A 21877-nucleotide genomic window follows, 5' to 3' on the forward strand; every position below is an offset into this window, starting at 1 on the left:
CTCAGTAGTTAGAGGACATTCTCTACTATACCTAACTACCTGAGTTTGATTCCTGGGACCTGCATGGTAGGAGAGAAATGACTCCATAAAGTTGTCCTCTGACCTCTGACCTCCGACCTCCATACCAATGCATGTACAGATACACATACACATATGCATGCACATTAAGAAATGTGATTGGGAAAGTTCTATGGCATACGTGTTGTTTGACATTTAAAATGGCATGACACACAGCATCACTGTTCTGCCTTCCAGGTCCTATCATTCACTATATTCTTTTTCGAGACGGAAGGGAGCGCTTTCAGGGAACAGCGCTGAGCTTCACGGACACGCAGGGAATTCAGCCACTCCAGGAATACTCATACCAGCTGAAGGCTTGCACAGCTGCTGGTTGTGCTGTCAGTTGCAAGGTGAGAAGAGCTCACCTAACCATGGGAAGAAGGGTCCAGGGCCAGGGCTGTGTGAATGAACATCTTGGGTATGAGTTGTCCAAAGCCAGAAAACAAGCCAGATGCTGGTCTTGTTGAGGGTGTATTCTGGAAATGCTGATCTTGTTGGGGATTATCCTAGAGACTAAAGCTAGGCTCCCATATTGTTGGGGTGGGGTGGGGGGCAACTTGGAGACTAATGTTAGATGTCAGCCTGTTAGTTTAACTTAGATCAGAGTGGCACTGAGGAGAATGTATGTCATTGGGTGTTGATGCTTACATCTGAAAGGGGAGATTCTGACAGAAACTTAACCATATATCAGTGCTTTTTTTTAAGACCAATAAACTCTTAATCATAAGTGACTCTTTCACAGCCCGCTCCTAGTAATGATATCTGGGCAGTTGCCGTGATAATTCCCCAGACGGTCTCACGACGAGGGTTGGTGTCGATGCAAGTAGTCAGTTAATGCCCAATAAGTGTTCACTTAGTGCCAGGTCTTTACATCCTAAGTCCACAGAGTTCATATGGTGTGAGAAGAGACCAAGAACTAGCTTCGAGTGTAGTGGCAGCTCTGAAAGGTACTTTGTGACAATGGTTCCACCCTGGCACAGGGATAATAATCCCCTTTCTCAGGCAACAGAGTGTATCATCACATTCACAGGACTAGATGAGCCCCCAGAATGCAGGTTATTCTGAGGCCACCTCTCCAGTTCTGTTGCTTTTACACATGCGCATGGACCTTTTGATTTCCCAACAACAGCATGGCCCACTCCCCATGTGGCCCTCCAGTCTTACACTTCCCAGATTCCAGAACTTTGAGGCAGAAACAGAGAGCTCTTCAGATGCTTCTCAGTCACAGGCACTTTGTTATAGTGGCAGGAAACGGAATAGGACAGTAGAATTCTACAAAGCTGTAAAAATGTCCAAAACTACTCATCGGTTTATAATATTGTAGTGCAGGGGGCAGGGGGAGGAATGTTAGTGATGCCCAAGAAAACAGACAGGAGCCAATTTGATGCCACTCACAGCAGGGCCTTTAGTCTCTCTGAGCTAGCTTGCACCCTCCCCGCAATGCACCTCTATGCTGCAGGACAGTTTTGGTGGAGAGAAGAACCTTGAATGTCTATCAGGGCAAGGCTTTATAGTAAGCAGCCAGCAGGGAATACGTGTGCAAGCATCTAATTGGAAAGCTACTACGGCCTTTAATGTAATTGGCTGGTGCTGGGAGTCATATCATAAACTTAATTTTTACTCCCCTCTGTATTAGTGGTCATTAGGCAGGGGTGGGCTTGTAACCTGGGGTACAGATTTGTTGGGGGAATAACCTGGAGATGCTGGTCTTGTTGAGGGTGTATCCTGGAAATGCTGATCTTGTTGGGGATTATCCTAGAGACTAAAGCTAGGCTCCCATATTGTTGGGGTGGGGGTGGGGGGCAACTTGGAGACTAATGTTAGATGTCAGCCTGTTAGTTTAACTTAGGTCAGGTTCTCTAGATTGGAGTCTGAACTTAAAAGCTTTAGCCTCTCATCATCATGTCATCAAACTTTGCTTGCCTTTAGAAAAACCAATGTATGAACTGTGTACGTATGTGCTGTGTAGATAAGTGACCTCAGCCTTCATCAGCAGCCTTGATACAGAATAATAAAGGCCCATATTTAGGTTCCTGGGATCAGAACGAGAGGTTGGAAATGTAGTCAGTTGGTAGTGCTTGCCTAGCTTGCACAGAGCCCAGGCTCAGTCCCCAGCCTGGCACTGCAGAAACCAGGCATGTGCTGCAATCCTAGCCTTCTGAGGGGAGGCAGGAGAACCAGAAGTTCAAGTCATTTTTAATGACAGTAAGTTTGGGGCCAGCTACACAATGGCATCTCAAAAAAAATGGCTAAAATAAAACAGGATGCAGGTGACACAGTAAGCAGTATTTAATGTGAACTCTGTACAGAAGACACAACTGTGTCCAGCCCGCATCTCATGTTCATATACACCCCTGAGTTGCTGTGACTGAGCGCCAAGACTAAACTAGGAACTGCTTACAGCATTATGAAGTATTGTGGCATTTTTTGTCTGTGTTTCTCAAGCACAAACTTGGTAGATGGCAATGACACACCACAATGTCAAGGGTTGGATGCCAAGAGAAGAAGAAAGGAAAGTGGTACATTTATTTTTAAGGTATGTGGCTTCAGCTATTTGTAGGTGCGGTTGCTGTAGCCCAGGCAGAAACAAAGACGTTAAAACAATAAGATTATCTTCAAGCTTCTCAAAACTATTTAAGAGAAAGAGCAGATAGCAGGGAGGTAGAGGCAGATATCGTTTGTCATTGTAAATGAAAAAATGCTGCCTGCTAGACCAGGACGTGGGCTTGCTAGGGAGATCTGTGCAGGAAGTTACAGCAGTAGGTTTAGATGTGATCATCAAAGGCACTAGGGAAAAGCAGAAGCAGAGCACCTTGTGGTGAGTGACAGAGACTGCCTCAGAACGAATAAGAAAGGAAACTCCACAAAAGAGACTAAGAAGAAACAAAGAGTTATGCGGGCAAAATAACCAAGTGCCATCTCACAGAGGCCGGCTTTGTAGGAAGCAGCCTGGAGACACCCTGGCTGACAGAATGGCTCTAAAGCTCTTTGTCAGGTTAAAACTTCAGGAGAGGGGGCCACACAACACTCTGAATATGACTCACACACCACCACACACTTGGACAGTTTTGTTCAACAGAGCCACGGTGATAACTGAGCCTACCACCATGCAGACAGATGGCAGCTGATTGGCTCAATGAAAGTTATGGTCTGAACAGTCCTTGAACAATTCTGTATTTGTACATAAGAGGGCCTGGGTCGACCAGATGCCAGAACAATTGGTTAAAACATGGAATCAGGTTCATCCTGGGGGAAAACATATCCCCAACCACAAGCGCTGTTGGTTCTGAGTAAACATATTTTGACATCCATTTTTTTTGATCCATACTTTGACACCATTGACTCAACAATGGCTGGCTTTTTTTCTTCTCACTAGGTTTGGGTCTCTTTCTAGAACATTGTTGTAGATAGCATGCAGTCCTCTCAGGAAGAATACAAGGAAGTCTGCCCTTTATGCCACCAAAAGCCTGCTCTGTGCAAGCAAGTTTAGACATAGCTTTTGCTCCATATTTACTGATGCTTAACTTTACAAAATCAGGCTGTTAAAATGCAAAGACACTGATGGGCCATATGGAAGACAGTTCTCCAGGAAGACAGTCTGCCAGGCGGGTCGCACTTGTTTAAACTGAGAGCTGCACTCTGCCTTCAAAATTGTTGTTGGACCTGTTGTGATAAATAGTAGTTGGAGACTTATGTAATGTATTCAAGGTCAGATTTCATTGTTTAAATAGGATGAAAGGGAAGGAATGGAAAGTGGGGAGGGATTGCTTCTCCAAGCCTTTGCTAATGATATGCCAGCCAGACAGCAAGGCTCTAAAACAAAAGCGACATTTTCATTGATCAGGATTCCTCCTCGTGGACAATGGCAATAAATGGCCCTTTAATTTCCTCGCTCACAGGTAGTCGCTGCCACCACCCAAAGAAGCCCGGAGAATGTCCCACCACCAAACATCACAGCCCAGAGCTCAGAGACTCTACACCTCAGCTGGAGTGTCCCCGAGAAAATGAAAGATGCCATTAAAGCATACCAGCTCTGGCTGGATGGGAAAGGGCTCATCTACACCGACACAAGTGACAGGAGGCAGCATACGGTTACAGGTGACAAAACGGGAAATCTACTGGAGGAGGCTGTCATTGCAGTGGGGTTGGGGCAAGCCTCCCAGGGGTGTGCGTTTGATATATGAGGTCACTCTGAAAGGACACATTCTCTTGACATATGGTCAGGTCCCACTTATCCATGCTAATCGAAGAGCCCACACTGGCAGCAATAAGCCATGGCAGCAGAGAACTTCAGAAATAATTTACATTTGGCTTTGATAAGCAGTGTGTCGAGAGGGGCTTGTGTCAGGATTAACTTTTATTTTGTCTTTTTTTTTAAACAAACAGTATGATGCATTTTCATTCCTCAGGGACATAGTCACAGATAGTGACGCGTGGGCAGCCAAGTAAGGGCGAGGAGGTAGAAGAAAGCCAGCCCATAGAGGTGTGCCTAGCATTCACTCATTGACAGTTCCTGCTCGGAACTTCTTGTCGTTATTACTTCTGTTAATTAGTAGCAATTGTATTATTTCTGACTATGTATAATATTGTCATTATACTACAATAGTGCATTGCTGAAGCAAAATGTTAGTTCAACCCTCCTGGTGATCATAATAGCTATTAATGTGTGTAGCTTGGATATTTCATTTGAAGAGAAAAATGCATTTTCTTATCGCCTTGTTTAATTTAATCATAGACTTCATACCACCTGGTAGTTTAATACTTGGCTTTTGTCTTTTTTTTTTTCTTTTTCTTTTGCCTTCCTCACTGGCAAGTGTAGGCTGCAGGAGAGCAGGGACCTGACCTGTCTGTTAGGGGCTGCACTGTTCATACCTAAATTCATGGCTAGCAGGCCAATGGGAGCTGAGTGAATTGGGCAAGGAGGGAAGGAAGGGGACAGATGAGCTAAGAGATCTCAAACACTATCTGAACACTAGCGTGCACTGATTCAGTTCTTGTCTCAAGCCTACGAGGGCAGAGATGATTCTTAGCTCTGTTTTCTTGGGGTTTGGGGGAACACTTTTGGAGACAAACTTATCTAGTTTATTCTTGGGATTCCCTGAGTCACTATAAACATACCTCGAAGTTGAGATCCTGAGACCGGGATTTTTCCAAACTGTCACAATTTCTCCACATCTTTCTAAGACTTCCCAAAGCAATGACCTCTTTCTGCTCAGCTCTGTGCTTTCAAAAAGCATTCGTCGAACAGATAACAAAACTTTCAGTAAAGCACAGAAATGTCTAGAAAGATATGCCTGCACTTTCAGGAGCCAAAATGTATGCCGCACCCACGGAAAAGTCACTCCATGCATGGCACTTTGTTCAAAAATTCCATGATTTTCTGCCATCTAAGCAAGCCTTGACCGACCAGGATCTCCGGTGTTTTTACAGAGGCCCCGTGGGTCCTAGGAAGACACTTAGCATGTGCCTGCATGCCTGCACATCTTACTCCGCATCTGGAGAGCGTGAGCTGACCTTGAGATAGCATAGGAAGGGAACCATTTCATCAGCTCAGTGCTCTAGCTGGTTTCTTACATCTTATTTCACTCGAAGTAAAATGAGCACAAGCACTGAACTAGAGTATTGTTTTGTGTGATAAAAAGAATGGTTGCATTCTGGCACATTTGCTCCTCCCCACATCCCACGGATGTTTGTAGCATCCGTGCTTAAAAGATGAACAAAACTCACCCACTCAGAGCATTTATAACATTTGCTAGTCTGTAAAGGAAACAGAATGGTGTGTGTGTGTGTGTATGTGTGTGTGTGTGTGTGTGTGTGTGTGTGTGTGTGTGTGTCTTGTATGCACACATGTGTATGCACACACATATACTCATACATACATACATGTGTGCCTACTGCTACCCAATAGTTATTGTCTTGATAATACATAAGACTTTTTAAATAAGATTGTGAGGGCTGGGGAGATGGCTCAGAGGATGAAGGTACCACTGTGCAAATATTGACATTAAAAAGAAAACAGCCAGTTGCTGAGGTGGCGTGCATGTGTAATCCTAGCACTGGCTTGGGGAGTGAGCAGGGAGACAGGAGGATTCCTGAAGCTCACTGACCAACCAATGTAGCCAAATCTGTCAGCACCAGGTTCAGTGAAAGACCCAAAATAAAGTAGAGAGCAATCGAGGAAGACACTTGATGTTGACCTCTGACCTCCACAAACACAGGCACTGGCAGACTCTATACAGACTCTCTTCTCACAGAGAACAATTAACAAGTCAGTTAATTAGCACTGTGGCCTCTAAGATGTCCTTGCCAGAGGGAAGGCTGCCAGGTAAAGGTATGATGGCGTGGATCAGCACAGAATGCAGAGCTGGCAATCGGAGGACCTGGAGTGTTGTAACTGAATATGAGTTATTCGTCCCTTAAAGTCAGCTAAAGCCGCCTAAAGCCATGTACCGGCTGATACTAGTTTTACAATAAACTGAGAGGCAAAGCTGAAGAATGGTGGTCCAGCAGTCTCTATCTTCTCAGGTCGCCTGGCCATGAATTGCTGCCAACTCTATTGGTTTGCATCAGAGACTGACTCTGAGATGCCAGCAAACCAAATTCAATTATAATGTACAAAGCCATGGGATGGATGGCCTCATTAATTATAAAATAATTGCAAAGTCCTCTCTTTAAATCCCTTTGCTCCTCTGATCTTTCCTTTCACTGCCATTCCCAATCAATATTTTCATGTCAAAGAGGAATTTATACACTCATGGTAGTGCCAGAGGTCCTTCTGTTAGAATCAGGATTATAAAGTTTTCCTATATAAGTTAGACCTTTACAAAAATCATAAAGTGGAAGTAATTCTTGAGAATACCTATTTTATATTTCTTTTACTATTTTTGAGGTGTTTTTTTTTCTACATGGGTCTATATTTGCCTCATCTATACCTTCTCTCTGCCTACTGCAGTACCTCCCATCTCCCCAAGCTCCTCCCGTATATGTCCTTAGTTACTATTCTTACATATATGTGTGTACACACATGTGTATGTATTAATACCACCTGCTGAACTCATTCACTGTTGCTCAGACATGTATGCATTTGGGGCTGACTACCTGGATAACCTTTCAGGAGGGTCCTCCCTGGGGAAATCTGATTTTCTGTCTCTCCATAACCATTCATTGCCTGCAGCTCCTCATCTAGGGCTTGGGCCTTGTGAGATTTCCCCATCCACACTGGGAAGTCAGTAGATGGTCAGTTGGGGTTTTCACTATGCAGGTCCTGCTTAGGTGATCAGATTGTTGTATTTTTATGGGTACAGGTTCTTCGGTGTGTGTAGAAGACACTATCTCTCAGCAGACATTCTGGCGATCTGACTCTTACAGTCTTTCTCTCCCACTTTTACGATGTGCCCTAGTGTTGAGTGGAGGGTTCATGTGGTACTGAGTGGAGATGTGTCTAATAGGGTTGAGCACCCACAGTCAGTTCTTCTCCACAGTTGGACCAGTGGTGGGTTGCTATGAGAGTCTCCAGAGTCATCTGGTCCGTTGTCTGCCTTAACTTTCACCTGGGCAGTAAAACCCTAAAGAGAGGGAGTTCAAAGCTTGCTACGTGCAGTTCCTGTGCAGCAGGAGTGATGCTAGGCGCAAGCATCTCTCACCCCAGGATCTTCACAGGGTGATGTGCTTTCTCTGCTATGGAGCGCCAGGTCCGTGGTGAGCTGACTGACCAGAAGCATCTATTTTATGATGCAATGGGTATTTTACTGAGTTCGTGGAGTGGAGGAAAAGAATTTACTTCCCAGCCTGGCATGGATGTTTGCTGAAAGGCTGTCTAAGATGCTTGAAATAAATAAACATTCCAATTTGTCTTCATTTCCAAACCCTGGTATTCCTTCAGCAACAGGGCTCTAATGAAGTTGTAGCGCTAGCCTTCCTGGAGCCTGAAGGATCATTGGTCCTGAGGATGGCAGGAGGGACTGCCAGTACCTTGCCACAGCCATGTTGTCTCCGTGCTTACTTTTAATTACCTCAAAGCCTTGGAAACATGAGCCTATAAATGCTTTGTGGGAATAGTGGCGAAGGCCCTCAGCACGCGAAACCCATAAATTGCTTATAATCCTCTCAAGATGTTTTTAAAAAAAAAAAAAAAAAAAAAAAAAGCATTAAGTAATTGAAGACAGGAAGTCGGAAGTTAATTATTTAGAGGTGTTATCAATGCTTTAAGTAAACTGGAGGCATTGTCTGCTATCTCCACACACCAAACCCCAGGGGACGCAGGAGATAGCAGTTCCCCCCAGCTCATATTCACTAATGCAAACAGCACATGGTAGCTTGTCAATAGAGACCTCCCCAGATCCTTTGTGACTAAATTCGTCCACTGTTCTGTCCTACACACAGCACTTGGGTGGCAGCTATGGCGCTTGTAGCCTGCCTGTGTCTTAGGAAAAGAGGGGAAAGTAAGTTTGCCTCGTGGCTGAGTCCAGAGAAGAGTGAACGAATGGATCACATCTTGTTGAGCAGTGGGTCTGATAGGGCCCATGTGTCTGGGGAAACTGTTGCCAAATGGCTAACTTATGGGCTGCTGATTATTGCCAGGCAGTCAGAAGACACACCCAGCCATTAAGTAGGGAGCAGGAGTCAACATGCCTTCTCCCGTCAGCTTCAGAGTTATTGAAAGCCTTTTGTGCTAGATAATACAAACCCTAGATAATCAATTTACAACAGAAAGTCGAATATTAACATTATGCTGAAGCCAATATTATACACACCATTTCTTGAGGGAGAGAAAGTGTACTTTGAGCATTTGTCTGACAGAATGTGGGACATCTTTGTGAAGAGTCTAGATAGCTGTAGATAGCTCCACTGTGTGCTGACAAACTATCTTTGCTCTCAGGGTATTTATAACGTTTTAGCAGGCCGGGAGATGGCTCAGAGGATAAAGCGCTTGCCTTATAAGCATAAAGACCTTAGTTCAAATCTCCAGGATGCACATAAACCTGGGCATGGTAGCATAGATCTGTAACACCAGTGCTCCTGTATCCAGCAAGATGCGGGAGAGAATGAAGAAGGCTTGGAAATCCAATACCAACTAGGCTGGTGCTGGGTAACAGTGAACAGCAAGAGAGCTGGCCTCAGACAAGGTTAAAGGTGACGACTGACACTCGAGTTGTCCTTTGACCACACATATACACACACACACACATGTGCATGAATACATACACATACACACACGCACATGCACATGCACAAATACACACATATGGGTGTATATACACACACTTCTGCACAAATACACACACATACACACACACATACACATGCACATGCACAAATACACACATATGGATGTACACATACACACATGCATGCACATACATATGCACATAAACATGCACACACATGTGCATGGACACATATATGTGCATGAATACATACAAATGCACACACACAACAGGGAGGAGGGGGAACAATCAAATAAATAACACTTTTTGTTTATGCCTTAACTAGTAGGTAATCTTTATAAGGACAGAGACAAGGGCTTCTTGTTACCTGATTGTCCTGTGTTCACAGTAATTCACATGTTAAAAATATTATTTTTTAATAAAGGTTCTCATGTATGCAGCCCAAGTTGGCCTCAGAATTGCTGCATGACCACAGATAGCCTTAGACTTCTGATCCTCCCAGCTCACTTCCTCATCACTGGGCTTATAGAAGTGCCTACCATGCCTACCTTCCAAGCAAGCACTCAGGACAGCCCCCAGCACATTTCTTGAATGAGTAAATATTGAATAGAAAACTATAACACATAAAGGCCTATATCTGTTTTCATTGTAGATAAAAGTCCCACTCTCAAAAACATCTGAATCTAAGGCAGGACAGGTTACACATTCTGCCAGACCTGTTACAAAGTAAAACTTCAGGCTTCCCTGTTCAAAAGCTATTGAGGATTTCTAGATAGCAAGAGCAGAGCAGTTGAATGGCTGAAGAGTCAGGCTCAGAAAGAAGCCAGGGCCTCTGAGCAAGGCCACCCACACCTTCCAACCACCCTGACATTGAACCGCACTAACAGGCAACCTCTTTTACAGACACAGACCCAAAGAAAACTAGAACTATGACCATGTCCTCCTAGCTCCCAGGAGCTTCTGCCCTGCAGTCACATGTACTAACATGGTAATAATTCCCCACGCATGATGCAACCCCTGACCAGTGAGCGTCGGACCTGTGAAAATCTATGTGAAGACTAATTTCATTTTCTTTTTCCAAAGCTGAGGAAAGCTTGCTTAGTGCCTGCTTTGAAAAGTGAATAACATAGCATCAGCCACTCATTTCCTTTCTGTTAAGCCTGCAAGTGGCCATAGTATTGAGCCCAAAGAGCCAAAGGCAAGAACCGCCTAGATGCTAGCTTCTAAGGAGTACAATAATCTTCCCCAAACCCCAAGTGCTCCAAGGTTGGTACCTAAGCTATCACTAACATCATGGTTTGTCTCAGTGGCTCTGGCTGTCCCTTGCTATCTGTGTTGTCTGTGTTTTGTGTGTCTGGACGTAACAAAACTGGAGACCCTACTTCAATATATAGAGTAAGCAGAGATCTGGGCCTATAGACGCCCTGGGTTCAATCCCCAGCACCACGAAGACATAAATAAACCAACTATACATACTGTCATCTTCCAACAAATGTATACATTCGAGTAAGCATTGCCAGTCTCCTTTTTTGTTGTTGGTTTTTGTTTGTTTGTTTGTTTTTGGTTTGGTTTGGTTTTTTGTTGTTGTCGTTTTTTGAGACAGGGTTTCTCTGTGTAGCCCTGGCTGTCCTGGAACTCACTCTGTAGACCAGGCTGGCTTTGAACTCAGAAATCCGCCTGCCTCTGCCTCCCGAGTAGTGGGATTAAAGGCGGGCGCCACCACGCCCAGCGGTAAACATTACCAGTCTCCTTAAACGGCACTGTGGAATGAACTTTCCAAATTCTTTCAAGGCTTTTGGTGTTGTGTTTGCTTTTCATTTTTTGTTTGTTTTTAGAGTTTGTTGTTGTTGTTTTTGAGAAAGGGTCTTTCCATGTAACCCTGGCTAGCCTGGAACCAGCTATGTAGACCAGGCTGGCCTCGAACTCACAGAGACCTGGCTACTCCTACTCCCCTAGTACTGGGATCAAAGGTGAGAGCCACCGTGTTCAGCCAAGCTTTTCTGAAACATGTTGACATCATTTTCATCTGGAGTCCTTCTACAGCAGACCTCCCCCTAACTCATCCGGTCAGCCTTTAGAATAGCATACCACGTATCTGGAAACTCCTTAGAAAATAGCAGATAGCGTTACAGCATCGTTGGCTGGATGCTTTGAAGTAATGCTTTCTATCTGAAGTCATAATGGTCAAAACGCCTCTTCCTGACGATGTGTCTGGAGATTAAAAGCCAGAAGCCAGCTGTTCGTTCTAGAGTGTATCACAAATGTAACTAACTTCGACATGGGTTTTCTTTGCCAAATCATATTTTTATGAACCATCGGTGGGGTTTTTTTCCAGTCCCTTTTTGACGCATATTACTCTTGAAAGTAATGTGAGTTGGAAGTGTGATTATAATGAGTTTGGTTATACGATGCCCCTCTCCTTTCAAAGAGAACATGATTCCCTGTAGGGAAATTCAGGGAATTATTCACCCCCGTCATCTCTGCTATTCTGAGCTGTTAAATGCCTGCTTTGTCTCCCTGGGCTTGCCTTTCTCTGCTCCGGGATGCCATTCCCTGCTCTTCCCATTCAATATCGGGCACTTGAGTGATGTTTTCTTTTCTCTCTCTCCTCTTCGACTTCAGGATTAAGTTACAGTCCGAATGGTTCCTTTGAGACGTCTCTTTATTCCCCTCTCCACGTCCTGATCAATTCATGAGTAGTTTTCAATTGCTGTGCCCTTTCACTGCCTGTTGCTAATATTTCACATATATATCTCAGTGTAAGGACTACCAATGGGGGCTCACTTAAAATGACAGCAAATCCTATTGCAATGTGTAGATTGTATTGAGGTCTACTGAGTCATTGATAGGAAAGGTCACTGGGTACATGTAAATCACCTGTGGCAGCTGATGCTTCACTACAATCTATTTAAAGCAGCCCTCTTAAATGCAAAAAAAAAAAAAAAAAAAAAAAAAAAAAACCCACAAGATCTAAAACTACTAAGGATGGTGCATTAAATAGTGACTTTCTTTGAGTTCATCTGTAGCTAAACTTGGCAGCTAACCAATCACTGCCACAGCCTCAGTATAAAAACAGAGGTACCTGGAGAACAAATACCTTGATTATAGCCTTGATTAATTTGTTGGTAACTGTCAGAATCCAACAGCCTAACTGGAGTCTCTGGGCATCTAACTACCACTCTCTCCTGCCTCTGCACATGACTTGTAATAGTATTCAAGAGGAAAAGGCTGAGATAAATAACCCACGTTGGTGTTTCCTATTACTGGAGCTTTCCCTGGGCTTTGAGCAACCCAAGCTGTCATCCTCCTTATAGGACTAGATGCCTGACTCAACTGCTCCGATCTACCTTGTTCAATCCAGCTGTTGAAGCTGCAGCAGTTTCTGATGTCTGCGATCCTCTCCAGCCTCCTCCACCTCTCTGTGGTTAGGACATTATCTGTGAACTGAGCAGACAAAAACAGTTACCAAAGGGGGCCTGAGTCTGTTAATACCCATGAAAACCATAGAAAGGAGTAGGCTTAATAAATACTAGTATTTTAGCTATGCCATTTATAATTTTTATTGTGTGTGTTTCTGCATATGTGATACATGTGGGCACATACATGTTTTAATGTTTATATATAATGGAAACCAGAGGAGTTAGCTCTCCCCCTCCACCGTGGGTTCTGGCAATTGCACTCAGGTCATTAGGCTGGCCAGCGAGCACCTTCACTGGCTTCTATTGGCACTGGTCATACAATTTCATAATAAAATCTCTTGATTATAATTGCAGTCCCTCTAAGTTTACCTCTGATGAAGAGGTCAATCAAAAGAGAAGTAAAAGCAGAGATGCAACTGGGGCATGTGAACGGGGTCAGGGGGAACAACACCGAGTTCTGTTTCTTTTTCTCCATTTGGACTCCATCCATTCAACAGATTTCTTTCATTTGAAGGGCAGCTAAAATGCATACAATTAGAGTTATTGACTAAAATAATCTTTCTAAGGGAGCAGTTAATTAGTGTTTTCTAACATCCTCCTGCCTTCGTGCTGGTGCTGAATCATCAGAGGGAGAGGCCATCACTGGTAGACTTGAGTTCCTCTAGCTTGGCTCTCTTTGATGCAAAATGGAGCTTGGGTTCGCCCTGGCTCTGATCTGACCAGCCCCTTCACTCTGTCCTTTGAGTTTCAGCTTTACTGTCTACAAAGCAGGAATAACAACTCCCATGTGGGGAATAGTCAGGGTAAAACTCTCCATACACCTAATAGATTAGCTGTGTTGTTAATTCTCTCTTCCATAAATTCCTAACTCTGTCTTGCATGAAGGCAAAGCACAGCAGGAGAGGAGGGAATAGTATCCGCCGTGATGCCTGTGTGTAACGTGTGTAACGTGTGTGGTCTCGAGCGGAATGTGTCCCTGTATATAGATAAATAACATTGCTCATTTTTGAAACTAGTAGTATGCTCCCATCTCTCAAGCAAACACACTTGGCAAGTAGACAGTTACTGGCTCAAGAGAGCGTAACTTTGTGTGCTAAATTTAGGTTCATCCTAGACTACCAAGTGATTCCATACCGCAGGAGGCCAAGTTTCTTGAAGTCTGAGCTCAGTCTATTTCCAAACTCCAACATGGGGAGGAGGGAAGCTCCAGCAGATAACCCAGGAGTCATTGTCCAGGATCTGACATTTTGTTGCTTGACGTCACACACTCACTTCTGAGCTGCTAGCACAGATGGCCAGGATAAAGCTCTATACCTACGACATTCCTTCTGTGTCTCAGTTCATGTGGGGTCACCTGAAAGCAAGGCTTAAATCCTGATGATGCACAAAAGACTGCTTTCTCTGAGAAAAGGTAGAGGTTTTCTGTAAAGAAGATTCTGGGCCCTGTGAAGTTGTGTGGTATCCTGGCAGCCAACAGCAGAAACAGACCAGTGTGTTTCTTCCATTTGCCTCACACAACCCTTTCTGCATCCCACACTTCAAGTGCAAGCCCAAGCTCCTGAGGTCAAAGTCCTGGGAATGAGATAAACTGAGACCACCATTTTCTGTGGCTCCTCCTGTGGCCCTGACTTCCATCCTGCTGTTTCTGGCCCTTCAACCAGTTCTTCATTCACCATGGGGACTCTTTTCGAAAGCCTACGAATATCACAAAACCATCATTATATATACTAAGCCTTGGTGCTATATGTACTGCTATTTTACAGTTAGGACAACTCTGGGTTTCAGGTTTTTTTGTTTGTTTGTTTGTTTGTTTGCTTACTTGCTTGCTTGTTTTACTTACATATATGAAAGTGAACATGTGGTATTTCTATATGTCTAAGGGTTTTACTGCTGTGGACAGACACCATGACCAAGGCAACTCTTATAAGGACAACTTTTAATTGGATCTGGCTTACAGGTTCAAAGGTTCAGTCCATTATCATCAAGACAAGAACATAGCAGCATCCAGGCAGGCATGGTTCAGGAGGAGTTAAGAGTTCTACATCTTCATCTGAAGGCTGCTAGTGGAAGACTGGCTTCCAGGCAGCTAGGATGAGGTCTTATAGTCCACACCCACAATGACACAACTACTCCAACAAGACCACACCTCTTAATAGTGCCACTCCCTGGGCCAAGCATATTCAAATCATGACACTACACCTACTTATTTCAAATAACATGTTTTCTAGTTCCATCTACTTTGGTTTCAAGAAGCAGGTCTTTATTCTTCTTCATATCTGAGTAACACTCCATTGTATTTGATAAACATGTTTTCTTTAGTCATTCACTCATTGAATGGCATGGAAATTGATTCCATGTCTTGACCACTTTAAACACTGCAATAAGTATCCGAGCACAATGGATCTTCCATATAATGAATTTATCTTGTTTGTCCTTGTGTTGTGGTGTTGTGTGTGTGTGTGTGTGTGCGTGTGTGTGTGTGTGTGTGTATACACCCAGCAATGGGATAGTCAGGTCATATGTTTGATCAGTCTGTTCTCTCCATAGTGGTAGCAATTATATACATTTCCAACATCATTTCTTTGTCTCTATAGCTCACCAGTATTTTCTACTTTCTCATTTTCTATAGTAGCTGTTCTGACTGGAATGCTATGAGTTCACTAGGTTTGATTTGTGCTTCCAGGACAGGTAATGATGCTGATCATTTTTTTTTTCCAGTTGGCCTTTTGTATTTCTTTTGAATTGTTTGCCCAGGCTAACTGGAAGTTTTTAGTTTTCACTGTTAATTTCTAGTTCCTCTTGTGCTCTAGATAGCAAGGCGCTGTCAGCTGAAGGGCTGGCGGGTGTTTGCTCCGTTCCAAGGCTGGCCTTTCGTGTTGTGGATTGGCTGTTGTGCTCTGCTGAAGCTTTACAGTTTGAAGAGGCACAGAGGCTGGGCCTGCCTACTGTTGCTTTCGTTCCCTGTGCTTTGGGGTTACAGCCAGTGCATCATCATCCACACCAAATTCCTGAACTCTCTTCCCTGTATTTTCTTCTAGGAGCTTATGAACTTGGGAGTCTCACAGTTTAGGTCTTCAATGTATGTCATAGTCTCTGTCAGCTCAACACTAGCTTAGACATAACCAGTGAGGGCTTGGGGGAACTCTCAATTGAGGAACTGCCTCCATCAGATTAGCTTGTGGTCATATCTCCAGACCTTTTCTTTATTACTGATTGGGGGGGGGGGTTTAACAGGCTCAGGCTTCTGTGGGTGGAGCCATCTCTGAGCAGGCTGTACCTGGGATGTATAAGAAAGGTAACAAGCTAGAGAACACTGTTCTTCCATGGTCTCTGCTTCAGTTTCTGTCTGGGGTTCCTGTTTGAGCCCCTTTCTCGTGATGGTGGACTCTAACCTACAAGATGAAATAAACCCTTTCCTTTCGGTCATCACAGCAAAATAAATCCACCTAGGACAGCCTCCCTGGACTTGGTTCATCTCCAGGGTATGATACTGGAGTCAAGTTTCAATACTCCAAATACCCGATAATCCCAGTGGACATATTAATAATGTTTGTTCATTTTGTGGACTTGCTATCTCAGAAAGAAATGACAGTTTCTTTTTCACAGTCATGAATTTTCTTGTGAGCCTCATCTATGCTACAAACACCTGCTTGTCTCACCAGTGTTGGCACACACACACACAGACACACACACACACACACACACACACCCCAACAGTGCATTTTCCCTTTTGATATCCATTCTAAAATCATCCTTAACACCTGCTGCTTCTGAAAGCAGACAAGCCAGAACACAAGAGGACAAAGAGAGGTGGGGCTATCTTTTTTTTAACCTCCAGATTTTCTAGGAAAACACTCTTGGAAGATAAATTGCCTGCAAATAACTCTTTACTATAAAAGAAAATATTTATTTTATTTTTAAATATGCATACCTGTGTGTGTTTGTGCATGCATGTTCCCAGTGAGGCCAACAATAGCAAATACCTTTGGAACTGGAGTTATAAGCAGCTGGAAGCTGTCTACCAAGGGTTCCAGGAATCGAACTAGGAAGGTAACAGTGCCCTTAACTTCTGATCCATCGCTTCACATGTCTCTTCTTTTGCCTTCCATACTTACATCAAAGAGGACAGAAAACTTTACTATTTGTAAATTACATCAATTTTTATTATTATTTAGCAAACACGTCACCAGCCAAGGAGAGTGTACAGGAAAGCAGAGGAGACACGGTAGACAGAAATTCTTATAGAGCCAAAAGGAAAGATCTCTCTGGTGCGATCACAGGTGGGACTGACATCTCACAGGCCTTACTTACCCTGGCCATGTTTGATTATGGAGCTATTTTCACATAAACCAACACTGAACTCATAACAGGCACTGTTAGGGAGTAGAGGCCAGAAACCTTGCAAAGATGGCATCCCTATGTGCAGAGACTGTGTGTTCTAACGAGGAAAGAAACCAATTTAGCTGAAAGGAGGTTTCAAAAGCAGAATAGAAAGGCAGAAAGTGCCAGGCTGAACCAGCTTGCCATTGTGACCTCTGGTTCTGGTTCTTGGATATCGCCTTCCGTTTTCCCTGAGTTCTTACATTTTGTTATCTTAGCTTTTTCCTGTAAGCTGTTATCAAACCTATATGACTTGGGAATGGCTTACATCCTTAGTCATATTTTTTCATCTAAAAACGGGTAAATATCAAAATTATGTAAATCCTTTCTAGTAACCAAATGGAAGATTATAATCAAGTAAGTAGCTGCACCTTATCGCTGAGTCCGGAAGGAGACAGAGAAGGCCCTGCGGCTGGATGCGATGCCTTGCAGCCACAGCTGCCTCGGGCCACTGCTTCTTCAGGGAACCCAAATCAGCACCCGAGAGCTGAATGAATCCAAGGACTGACTCCTCCATTCACTTAGCAAGCACCTACTGTGTGCCATCAACACTGGGAGGATACACTAATCATGCAAAGCAAAGTCTGGGTTCTTTCGATGATTGTGCCATAGCAGGAAAAACAAGAAGAAGACACCTACTGCATGCAGGCTGTACGAAGAGAGAATTATTTCAGAAGATAAGAAGGAATCAGTATATTATGTAGAGTGGTGGAAATCTGTTTATAAAAATGTAGCACTCAAGAAATAATGTACATGAAGGGACAGGGTGACATGGGAGCGAATCTGGAGGAAGAGTCATGCCACCGAATGTATAAGATTTGTAAAAAAAGAAAAAAAATTGCAGCTGGAAGTTTGTGGAAAACACACATATTAACCACAGAGTAGGTGCTCTAAATTAGCTTAATAATTTGACTGTTGACAAAGCACTAGTCTTTTAGCTTATTTTTTTAACGAACACTTTGGTATTGTTCAAATTTTCTCAAGAATCGAAGAGAGGGCTTGTAAGCCTCAATATACGTCTTGTTGAATGCTACAGAGCCTTAATGTTACTCCTGGTGATATAAAATACTACCTGGCATCCCATTTCATCTTCTCATATAAGCTACATGCTATAGTGATTCCCCATTTTGCAGATCAGTAGACCAAGGCAAAGAGAAGCCAGGTAAGTTGGCCAAGGTCATCAGCCACTGAGCAGTGACATATAACCATGGACAACTCTGTCATAAATAGATCAAGTCATTCTTTGTTCCCTCCGAGGCCTTATTGGGGAGTTACTGAGCCGTATTCTTTTCTAAATGCAAAAGAAGTAAATAAGTCCTCTCGTTGAAATATCCTCTATCTACCTGTGGAGACAAGAGCAATGTATCCAACGCAAGCTGGCAAAGGCGCCCTGAGATATACCTGGTGAAGAAGTACAGCGGGGTTTTTTTTTTTTCCTTTGTCTCTCCCATCCCCAAAGTGCTGCTGCCATTTAGAGCTGACAGCTCGAGGCGGGACAGTGCCGTCTAACCTTCCACTCAAATGTTTTCTATCCCTCTTCATAGGAAAACCAGTCACAGGGCCCAGGGTGATTAGCCTAGAGAAGAGAAAACTCAGGAGGATTTTGTAACTGTCTACAAATATTTAAAGAACAAGTAATGTGGAAAGGAAATTAGATTTGTTCTATGGTTCCCCAAGGGTGGAAGGGGAGGGGATATTTCCCCACAATGTAAGGAAGGACTTTCAAACAAAACCAGGAGAGACCTGATGCTCTTCAGAACGGAATGGGCTTCGGGGGAAGTTCTGACCCAGGAGAGGGGATGTTCTCAATCACATCTCATATGGGAGATCTGGGAAGGGTGACTTATTAATGTGGGGCTGTTGAAGCGCCTCCCATGGCTGTGCATCCAGGAACTTCTGATCAATATAACTGTGTAGGTCATTTCTGTCTTTAGAGAGCCAAGATCATTGACAGAGTCCTTGCCTGGCCTGTGTGAGGCTGTGTGGGTTCCAGCTCCGGTAACATCAAGCCTATGTTTTGAAGAAGAGTCTTAAATGTTCGAAGAGCACATCTACAACTCCGCATGCAACTTCCGGTGCTTAATTGTTAATGAATTACCCTCTCATGCTGTGTTTCATTTCCTGTCGGCTCTTCCTAGGTCTCCAGCCATACACAAACTACAGCTTCACACTCGCGGTTTGTACATCTGTCGGATGCACTTCCAGTGAGCCCTGTGTAGGTCAGACTCTGCAGGCTGCCCCTCAAGGTAACAAGGACATGTCTGGGGTTTGGAGAAAAAGTTTGTATGTGCTATTTGGTTAGCTTTATAAACTCTAGCATAGCAAACAAGGCAGAAGGGATAAAATTGGCATGACAAAATAAAATATCAGCCCATGTCGCCTCCTCCTACAGGGTTAAGTAAGCCTTCTGCTGCCAGTCATGATCAATGATTTGAAATTCTTTAAGTCATTGAAGTTTGCTTTTTTAAAAAAATAAACAATATATACTTGCATATGAAGCTCCTTAAAAATTCAAGTATTAAATCATTTAATATCTAAGGAGTGCCAAGCCTACTGCTAAAGCTGACAAAAACAGTTGCTGCCTTCAAGAAATTACAACCAATAAGAAAGATAATATAATTACCAGGTATATGTGCAAAGAATATAACCTGAGGAAGAGATTAAAACCTATCACATGTGCAGACAGGCTATGGTGGAGCCCAAGGAAGAGGGATTTATGCACACACACACGATGGGTGAGCTATACCACCAGGCTGTTTGAGGGGCTGTACAGAGAGATTCTCCCCTCTTTAGAAGATAAATTAGAAATGTCTATAAATTTAAAACCTTAATTCCTTAACACAGCAGTTACATTTTTATTATTTATGCCTGAAACTCTTCCACACGCGCAGAAGGGACCTGTGTCGGGATGCCCGCGGAAGCATCATTTTGCTTAATGTCAAAATGTGGAGAACAACTTAAGTATTTCGGAAAGGAGAATTTCCAAATAAAATCACATTGTGGGAAGACAGTGATCTGTCCATAAAAAGATGCTGGAGGGTGCACACTTTATGTGTGAAAAGGCACGCAGCAGACTCCACTCATGTCTAGTGATAAATATACACGTAGGGAAAAAATTCTGGAATGATCAACCCCATGACGACACTGAGCTCCTGTGGGTAGGGACCTGTGGTGTGTGATGTCATTTACTTTATGGAAGAAAATCTGTTCAGCAGCCTGTGGTAGGGATCTACTATCTGTCGGTCTTTCTTTTTGGCCTACTTTACACAGACAGAAGTGAAAGCAAACATAAGTCTCTAAAGAGGACCACGGTGTCCGTTGCCGTGTTAGAATCTCAAACCACTTGTTCATTACTTTTCTACTGAAAGTACTGTTGTACCTTGGAATATTAGGCCTAAACTTCCCACCAGTAAATGGGGAGTAGAATGGAAAATTCCACATACGGGGCATATGGCTCCTCTCTGGGAGTCCACTAATGATGATCTCTATATAAAGAATGCTTCATGTCAGAGAGCTTGGTGTTCCTCTGAAAGGAAGAAAGCAGCAGTGGATTTTTTGGAAAGGTAAACCATCAAATGGATACTCTGATGATGATGGGTAATCGCTAAAGAGGCCATCAACTGGTTTTGGCTAAAACTCAAGACTGAGAAAGGAAGGGGTCTCTGGTGTTGGCTTATTCACCAAATCCATATTCTTATGTTGTTGGGGGAGATGGTTAATGAATTTATTGTTTTTTCACTTCCCTTTCTTGAAAAAGTCTAGATTTCATGACTTAAAAAAATATAAATGATGCAGGAAAGTGTGATGTAAGAAATGCCCTCGATTTAAAAAAAAAAAAAAATGTTATATGCTGTTCTCTCACCACAAATAACTGCAAAGAAATAAGGCTTTCCTGTGGGAGCAGCATGGCGTTAGATACTCTGGCAGTGTGTGTGCATCACGGATAACCCATGCATGGAATCAAAATGGTCCCCACCTTTAGCCTGAAGCTAGAGAGGTGCCAGTCATTGACACCATTCGATACCAGTGTACTATTACAAAGTAGAGACAAATGTATCCTCATAAATTACTAACCCAGGGGCCAGAGCGATGGCGTGGTGCTTAAGAGCTTTACTAACCTTACAAAGGACCTCAGTTTGGTTCCCAGAACACATGTGAGGCTGCTCAAAGCACTTGTAACCCCAGTTCCAAGGGACCTGATGTCTTTAGCCTCCCAAGGCACCTATATTTATGTGCCCATACCCACATGCACACATGCATGCATGATGAAAATTAATAAAAAAATTAATAAACTTTTAAATTACTAAGCCAAGTACAGTTTATTTTGGAATGCCACACTGGCAGTAAATTTGGACTTAGTGTGAAGGTTTAAGATTTGAGCATGCTGAGGGTATGTGGAGAAAATTAACACAAGCCTGACCTGGCTCTTCTCATCTTTCTCCTATTTACATCTAAACAGAAAGTGTTAACTCAGGAAAAACTGGGCACACTCCTCTCCCGCCTTATCCGCATAGAAAACTGAGTCTCTTTTATCAAGTATTGAGAACAGTCTGGAACGGGTTACTACCCTAGTTCTTAGAGCAGCCGCCAGCCCAGGGAGATCAGCTCATTTTAGAATGGAATCAGGCAACCGAAGCCCAGCTTTCCTCTAGCATCAAGAGAGAAGGCAAGGTAGACCCAGCCTGCCTCCGGCTCATTCCAGATTCCTCCTTCCTCCCCTTGGTGCACTGACACACCTCTGGATACTTCCTGTACTCAGTTCATATCGCTCTAGATCTTGGGAACCAGCTCTACCCCCTTATGAAGACCAAGAGCAGTCAAGGCTAAGTAAGCTCTCATAGGGATTCACTC

General features: G+C 43.5%; 1 protein-coding gene across 2 annotated transcripts in view; it reads left to right on the forward strand.

Moving 5' to 3' along the window:
- Nucleotides 1–21877, forward strand: part of Ush2a (usherin) — a 702660-nt gene that overhangs the window by 559495 nt on the left and 121288 nt on the right. For both annotated transcript variants that reach the window (NM_021408.3, XM_017319869.1), the window contains 3 exons: nt 256–410; nt 3960–4158; nt 19165–19272. In NM_021408.3, coding sequence (NP_067383.3) covers nt 256–410; nt 3960–4158; nt 19165–19272 — 462 coding nt within the window. The remainder of the gene's footprint in view (nt 1–255; nt 411–3959; nt 4159–19164; nt 19273–21877) is intronic.

The sequence above is a fragment of the Mus musculus genome, chromosome 1, assembly GCF_000001635.26.
Source record: "Mus musculus strain C57BL/6J chromosome 1, GRCm38.p6 C57BL/6J".
Classification (NCBI taxonomy): domain Eukaryota; kingdom Metazoa; phylum Chordata; class Mammalia; order Rodentia; family Muridae; genus Mus; species Mus musculus.